Source organism: Plasmopara halstedii, assembly GCF_900000015.1.
Source record: "Plasmopara halstedii genome assembly, contig: Scaffold_430, whole genome shotgun sequence".
Lineage (NCBI taxonomy): Eukaryota > Oomycota > Peronosporomycetes > Peronosporales > Peronosporaceae > Plasmopara > Plasmopara halstedii.
In genome coordinates, this window is record NW_020187350.1 from 284,252 (window position 1) to 292,804 (window position 8,553).

General features: G+C 43.9%; 2 protein-coding genes across 2 annotated transcripts; one reads left to right on the plus strand and one right to left on the minus strand.

The window, feature by feature from the left end:
- Positions 1-3,824: 3,824 nt before the first annotated feature.
- Positions 3,825-5,707, minus strand: PHALS_09643 (5methylthioadenosine sadenosylhomocysteine deaminase; the record flags this gene model as incomplete). Its single annotated transcript, XM_024724934.1, has 3 exons — positions 3,825-4,921; positions 4,983-5,308; positions 5,373-5,707. The coding sequence occupies 3 exons, from the start codon at positions 5,705-5,707 to the stop codon at positions 3,825-3,827; spliced, it is 1,758 nt and encodes a 585-aa protein (XP_024575761.1).
- Positions 5,708-6,182: 475 nt separating this feature from the next.
- Positions 6,183-7,601, plus strand: PHALS_09644 (n-ethylammeline chlorohydrolase; the record flags this gene model as incomplete). The annotated part of the gene is made up of 1 exon (XM_024724935.1): positions 6,183-7,601. The coding sequence occupies one exon, from the start codon at positions 6,183-6,185 to the stop codon at positions 7,599-7,601; it is 1,419 nt and encodes a 472-aa protein (XP_024575762.1).
- Positions 7,602-8,553: the final 952 nt, after the last annotated feature.

The following is an 8,553-nucleotide window of genomic DNA, read 5'->3' on the forward strand; positions in this document are numbered from 1 at the left end:
GCTTCAATGACGCTTAAATATACAAGGCCGTGTACCTCTTGTACAAGGTGCAGCAAGTCGCTTAGATTGTTCTTACGTTACCTTCCTCACTCAAAAAAAATCATCAGGTCGCATATCGCATGGCAGCATGCCGAACTGTTCCATCCAACAAGAGGGTTACGTAAATATTCACGGCGCGGTTGTTTTCGAGCCGAGGTATTGGTATTTTTAAAAAATGACATTGATCCGAAGAGTATGAATAGTGTTGATTACTCTAAAGCGTCTCGGTTCTGCTCCCAATTAGAGCGCACAAACCTATCCTCTGTGCGAATGCTCTGAGATCAAAGCTTTGCTTTTGCATAGTGGACGACAACTCCGTTGCATTTGGTAACGCTTGCCGTTGTTCCTACGATTCAGTCGTGAAAGACTGTATAAGATGTTCAAATTCCTGCCCTGGAATTATAAATGGGCGCTGTTCACGACAGTCTCTAAAACACAACACACACGCTTGTGCGACGAAAACGGAGAAGCTTTGTTTAACTTGAAGGGAAAGGGACAGCTCCGACTTGGAAAAATCTGAGGTGTTGAAGGCAGATTTGCAAATGAGCTAAAAAAGCTGATGATTATATAAGCTACATAAAACAACCCTCAAGGGCTCCTAACGGGTTTATTAAAAAATGTGGGTTCCTATAAATAATTATACAAGAAAGGGTGTACTTTACACCTCAGCTTAAACTTATACAAGATCTTGAATGTATAGAGCTTGAAAACTCGTGATTAATTTTAAGCAGAAGCGTAAGCCTAACACTTTAAGAGACAGAGACAAGTCAATCTTCTCACCAATGTAAATACCCAAGCAGGATTTAGCTTTCTGTATCACATGGAATCTTTGTGACTTCATAGAAGATGTCACAAATGCTTGTGGGGACACCATACTGTCATCCGTTTGTTATATACGCCCACAATGCACACAGAAGGTACATTTGTAATTGCTAACTGTAGCTCATTAGAGGGACAGATTGTCAGCTAACAAGCTTTGAACTTTGGTTAGACCGCATCCGTTTGGAGTTGTACCACGAAGATGCTAATTGTTACCGTATCCGGGAGAGGGTGGGACTCTATTGCGGCGATGAATATTTTTAGCTTTTGGACATAATTTGTTCTCGCCTCCTTTGACGGGTTGACAAGGACTTCGAACGCACTCGATACCTTTGGTCAGGCAAAGCAAAAACCCGCGATATATGTGGCTTCATAAGTCTCCATGTTAGGTATGGCTAGTCCTCGGAGGTACTGCATGTTTGTGGCCACTCTCGCGCGCAGACTGCTATTTAGGGATCGAATGTGCGACGCGCTGTCACTGGAAACATGGCTGAATCTATGCCATATCACCTTCCTTCATCCAAAGAGAGATTTTTTCGACTTCTCTTAGAAGAAGTGGATCTCTGCACACTTATCTCATTATACGCGCTATGCGTGCTTTCACTGAAGCCCGCTTGGAGAGCTCCTGACGGTTGCACTGGTAAGCTTCCGCAGGAAAGCAATCACCAGTTCTGGTGCTCGAACCTCCGGTTCACTGACCCCCGAAGGCTAACAATGGACGCGAGCTTTCCAAACATCTCAGGTTTTTTCGAACAAGTACTCGATCATCCCATGTTCCATCCCCGCGGATAGCGAAGTCGATTCACAACTCATTCTTGGTATGGACTACAAGCGCTACCAAGTGCCGTGCAACAATCACAGAGTCCGCGAATACAGCGCTCAAAAGTTGGGTTTGTACACCACACCCATGAGCGAAACGGACCCACCAAAGTAGCTAAGTAGTTCGTGTGCTCTGTTACTTTTAGAGATTATGTAACAAGGAATGAATATGTTTAAAATTGATACCGATGATACACTGTTACTATATCCGATCATAATGCAATATATATTGCTTGATCTCCTATGTGTTCCACGGACTTTTCCTTCACGGAGCCCGATCATCTTCATAATTACCGATACACCGATATACTTATGAATACTCGCAGTTACACAAAAATGTAATGTGAAGTCCACCCGATGTCGCTTTATTGATGGTGACTCAACGTCGTGGGATTTTCATTTGGTGTTTTTGATTTTATGCTTCCAACTTGCCGTACTCTTGCCATCTAATACCATATCAGCCTGTCGTGTTAAAATAAGAGGCGCATCTATCTTGATCATTATCGACGCGTACGAAGCCGTAACATTTTTATGACACAAGTACGCAAATATATTATGTAAATTGTACATGCTTTGCATGCTGCTTTGCCTCGGACACTGACATAAAACGACCACTTTTCAGCTGCATGTGCTGATCCTAGTCACGACCGCTCGCCCAACGCTAACGAGGAGATCTGGATGACCAGATTTTTTTGGCCATTTGTGTTCTCCAAATGTCAGAAAGTTTCTTATGCTGCAGGCGGGCGAACGTCTGGATTTAAGAGTGGGTTTAAATCTGGAGAGCTAAGCCCAGAACAAGGCTAGTGGGGGCTGTCCGCAGCCCATAATCAGACAAAGTGCAAGGGTGCAAAAACAACAATCCCTAAACTGCTACGCATCAAAGAATTCGTCTTTTGCCAATTAAAAATTTGGTAGGTTGAGGACGAGCCACCTGGATCCATGAGTGAGAAGGGGTTCTTGACTACGTTCAGAGTGTGGCTCCCACAACCTCCTCTTTTCTACAGAGAACTGTACGAGTGCTTCGGTCTATCCGCTATTCTGAACCTTATCCTACGCTGACCTATTCAGGCGAAAATTTGTCATTATAAAAACTGAATGTGTGGACAATTTGGTAAAGCGCGATTGGTCCGTTCTATTGTTGCTAGCCTTAAAGGTTTCGTTTCCAAATAAAGCTTTATTTTTTTTAATTTTAAATCCATCCTATGCTTATATAAGTATCACATCCGTATTATAGCTACTGCGTGCAGGACGTGTCTCCCAATCTGTGCAGGAATGATGCTTCAGTAACTCATCACACAATAAAAGCTTCTCAGCAAAAAATTCGAGCTGTTTTTCGCTTCATTTCCCAAATCTTGATTTAGGCCTTCGTCGAAAGTGAAAAGTAATGATCGGAAACAGTCTCGCGTCAGAATTGCGGACATAGATCCCCACCTAATTGTTTGCAGCCAAGTTTTCACACGCAACGTTGTATAATTTTGATATATGTGTGATCCCGTTATCGTGTTCCCTCATTCTCAAGGGAGAACTATGGTATAGTACTACGGTAACATAATGTGATCAAGTACAATGATATGTATATGGTACCGAATGTGTCGTACTCCTTGCAGAGGCTGCGACGGCTACTTTGTCAGTACAGGCTGGAAAGCATTTTCCAGCTCGCTCTGTGGGTGATAGCGACAAACGTTAATAGCAGCATTTTGATTCATTTTTACATACTGCTTGCTCTCCAGAGCCATTAATGCGTCAGCTACAATTTAAACTCGCAAGATGAAATCTGACTAAAAATTCTGATGGTAATATCACAGTATGTGTAACAAGAAGGTATCATTTGCAAAAATTACGATATTTATCAGTAGTATGACTTCGGCACATATTATATTATTCATCATGTGTCAACTAAATACGATATTACTCCATCTAACATTTTACACACTAAGTGATCGGTCCCTGTTAAAAAGTTCTAAATTTTGTATATAGGTAATTTTTACAAACGTCACAATTTCAGATCTACTGTAACATTTGCTCACACCATAATTAATTTTGTCATCTACCCAACGATCATCATAAATTGGGTGTAGTCCAAATCTAGATAGGTACACAAGTAATTTATCAAGTGACAATATCGTCTTAAGCTAAAGAAAATACACTTAAGTTTTGGAGGGAATTCCTCGCTTGTGCTTGATATGCTGTTTCTGCAATTTCGACAATACCGTTTTCGTTACCACAAGACTCAGAGCATGCTCGATCAATGGTGTTTCCGCCAAAATTTCGTCAGCCTTGTCTGCAAATGTATTGAAAAACTGCATGATTTCATCAATGGGCTTGTTCATGACAAATTTTTCCGAGAGCTGTAGTAATGCGAGCGCAACTCGAAGCATAATCTTCCAATTGTGGTCAAATATGAAAATATCCCAGATCCGATCCAAAGAATCTAGAGGAAGCACATTAAGGTAAAGATACATCGTTTGAAACCAACCAACAGCAAACATCTCGATCGGAACTTTTTCGCTGGAAAAATGATGAGCAAGTTCTGGTTTCGTCAATTCTAAAAGTCGTTGTGCTTGAAAACAATGCACATGCAGAGTTGGAAGTCCGGGAGCAAACATCTCTTGCAGCCCATAATTTTCAAACAAGGCCACCATCAACCAAAAGGTACGTTCAGCTTCAGCTTTGACATCGGGTGTAGACCCGCTCAACTTGACATTGTTTAAAATGTTAGCTGCAATGTAATCCATTCCTTGGCAGTAACCAACAGCAGGAAATCGACCAGCCAATGCGTGTAGAATCTCACTAAGCTGTGTGGATAACTCTTCGTTCGACTCTTGATCTTTATAATTTGCTGCGCGTTTGTGAGGCGCCACACGGCCATATGTACGACGCACATCTGTCGAAATAGATTCGGTGGCATCACCCTTGGACAATCCCATTTGCAGGTACGTATCGTAATCCAGTTCGTCAGCTTTACAGAGTTCACGAACGCGTGCAGTCTTCACCCAGTACGCAAATCGGTATCGTGGAGATAGCTGTCCATAACGTACGCAAAACTTCTCGAGTCTTTGTTCGGAAGCAATAAAGTCATGACAAACTTTGTTCACGCATGATACTCTCGCCAGAGTAGACAAGTCTCCACAGAAGAGCAAAACTGTACCAAGGACGTAAGGTGTTGCAAAACATCGATTGCCAGGGCTAGCTGACACAGTATTAGTTGTTTGGGAGTTCAAATGCGCATTGCCAATCACTCGCACTACATTAATGTTCCAATATCACATTAGCGAAGTAAATCATCAAGTTATATGTCAACTTACCCCTTCTTAACAATCCCATTGCTTTTGAAGGTGATTCAGAAACGTTGTTTCCAGTCTTGTATTTTAGTAGAAAGAGGGAATTGGCACCTTTAGGATCTTCAATGTTTTCAAGTGTATCAACTGTAGTATCTCCCAGATAAATGTCCGTCATGACATTCAATCCCATAGTCTGAATCCGCCCAGCCGCCGGTCGAGCAGCCGCTAATTTCGTTTTAAGCACACTCCAGCCATGAGTGGACCCTTCCTTTACTTTACTTGCTGCTGTTGTCAAACCTGCAGTAGCTGATGACTTCGCCTTGACAATCGAAGGTTGATACTTATCCAATCTGTAGTAAAATAGCCCCAAAATTTGTCAGCTCAATTATTAATTCTCTTGTACATATAACTTACTTTTTGCTCGTTTTATCCTTAATATTCGCCATTGACAGCTGCGGTTTTAATGTCTTTTTTGCTGTAGCTGCTCGTCCTTTCATGCGTCCAAAAGCGCTAGTCAGACCTTTTCCATTGTCTCCAGTCGTGGAAGGTTCGTCCACATCTTCGTTGATCGCGGGGTCCAAAGTATTTAGCATCGGAGCGGCAGGTGGAAGTTTTTTGGTAGCTTCATCTTCCCCTGCAAAGCTCGAAGCAGATGATGATGAAGCGGGTGATAAGGCTGGCTGAGCAGACGCTACAGCTAATTCCTCCTCCTTGTGCAAGGCATTGGAAGGCTCTGTCGACATCTCCATTGCTCCAAGTGGATTCAATAGTGATGTGAAAATTGCCTTTTTTTCTGAAAAACTGCCGAGCCTTTACGCGATGACTACTAGCTAATATTAGCCAAGATTTGTAGTATGGGTGGACAATGCTCATCCATAGGCTAATGCTGATGCCGCCATACACCTGTTCAATTACATCGTGCTCTCTACTAGGTTTGCGGAGAATCGATTCATGATGTATGTGATTCGTTACTTCTTCTTGCTAAAGACGTTAAGCAGGTGTTTGTTTTATTTTATAGCTTGATGACTTTAGACTGAAGATGGCACAAAGATACTTAAAGACCTCGCTGATTCAACCTTACGCTCTGTAAATTGACTTGAGGCGCAATGACGACTAGATGCTATGACGTTGTTGTAGCTTTTCGGTAATATGCTGAATCGTTAGATAAGTTATTAATGTTTTTCAGCCAATGGTTGCTTGATAGCTTCCCAGCCACATACGATAATGCCGCCACACCAGACCCCAGGTCCCGGCTGCAAGAAGAGCGTGGACCTTATTATCTTCGCAGCTCACGTGATTCCTGTTGTTCCGCGCAATGTAGTGCTTGCCAATCATGCAATTGTTATCAACGATTCTCGAATACTAGCACTGCTGCCTCAGAATGAGGCTCAAAAGCTCTACATTGGCACAGTGGAGCGTCATCTGCCGAACCACATTGTTACCCCAGGCCTCGTAAATCTGCACACACATTCGGCTATGACGCTGCTGCGGGGACTGTCTGATGACAAGCCGCTGCATGATTGGCTTACGCAGGACATTTGGCCGACTGAGAGCGCATTCGTTAGCCCCGACTTTGTTAAGGTCGGAATGACACTCGCTGTCGCAGAGATGCTACGTGGCGGTACCACTTGCTGCAATGATATGTATTTTTTTCCCGACCAGATATGTGAAGTATTAGAGACAACAGGCTTTCGAGGAGCAGTGGGGCAGATCGTCATGGAGTTTCCGGGACCATATGGCTCCGGACCCGACGACTATTTGATCAAGGCAAAACCAAATCTTGAAAAATTTGCTCCTGGATGCCATGACCTCATCACTGTGACTATGGCACCTCATGCGCCGTACACAGTTTCGGACAAAAATCTGCAGCGAGCGGATGCAATAGCAAAAGAGCACGAGGCTCGAATGCACATCCATCTCCATGAAACAGAAAATGAGTGTGTAGATAGTGAAAAGCTCAATCGTAAGTCCATGACCTGTCATCAGAGTGATCAAAATTTGCGTCCGTTGGCAAATTTGAAGCGAATGGGCTTGCTGTCTGATCGTCTCATTTGTGCCCACATGACACAGCTCACAACCGAAGAGATGAAAGACATTGCTAGTGCTGGCGCCCACGTGGTGCACTGCCCGTCATCTAACCTTAAGTTAGCGTCGGGTATTGCTCCAATCACAGCCATGCTTGAGTGTGGTGTAAACGTTGGCATTGGCACGGATGGTGCAGCTAGCAATAATTCTCTTGACATGTTTGGGGAAATGAAACTGGCTGCCATCTTGGCCAAGGCCCAGACTCTGAAAAGCTTTAGTGTACCTGCTGTCGAGGCGTTGCAGATGGCTACATTGAACGGTGCGCGTGCACTTGGCCTTGAGAAGGACATTGGGTCTATTGAAGTGGGCAAGCGTGCTGACATTATTGCTATCGAGTGCGATAGTATCGAGATGATTCCCATGTACAATGCGATTAGTCATATTGTATACGTAGCTGGTCGTGAGCATGTATCGGATGTCTGGATTAATGGCAAACACCTGCTTGCCAACCACAAGCTCACAACCATTGATGAAAAGTTATTGAAAGAGAATGTCCTTAAATGGACGGCTAAAATCTGCGCTCATCGAGAGCAGCACAGTCATTTTGTGAAAGAATAATATAAATAGATGCCTGGCCTTTTATCATTAGATTGAAGTCTTTGTGACACGCCTTCATTTCCGCTTAAATACGAACAGAAATTCAGAATCAAAGAAAGATGGGGTGTGGCGGGAAGCGCGTTCGAGGTGAAGATCGACGATGCTGAGTCCGTTTCAGCGTTGAAGAACGAGATGAAGGGGAAGAAGATGAACAATTTTTTAGGGACGTTGATGCCGACGACTTACAGTTTTTTTTGGCGAAGCCGCGGCGCGTGGGAGACGGAGAAAGAGGTGAAGGGAGGTGTTGATGACACAAGTGATTTGGAGCTATTGGACGTTGCGAGAGCACTGCACAACTTTGTTGACTTATCGGAGGAAGACGTACGGGTTCGAGTCATGAAGGGTGGTGGTTCCGGGGAGTGCAGTGGAGGATAGCTTTGGAGCTCGAAGGAATTGTCTACTGTGGACCTTCAAGTTCAATTGAAAATGTGGAAGTCAGTTGTCAGAATTTGTTTTTTCAGAAGATGTATGCTCAGGAACAGGAGTGGTTGTGGAATTAACGTCGACGCACTTGTATCTGCTGACGAACTTGTACCTTTGGGTCGACGACACATTCACTGATCACTTAAGTTCTGACTTCACGAAGGAAATCAAACGGTATCGGAGACGCCACCCCCGGATGAAAACAAGTGGAAGGAAAAGGAACGCCACCAATATTAAGGACGCCGATGTTGCAAAGAAACCACGTCATAAATCTACACGGACGGCAGCGATGAAATCATCAGCTAGATTAGACAAGCCTCAAGTTGTGGTGGAGCAACTCCTTCCCGATAGGGTGAAGTCGGAAGAAGTCCACCGGTTCAGTCTCGACAGTGACATTTGCTGGAGTAGTTCGGTGCGTTCGACTTCGCAATTTTCAAAGTTGCTTTGCCACGAGATAACAAGCTCGACCGATGCACAATATCCCTCAAGG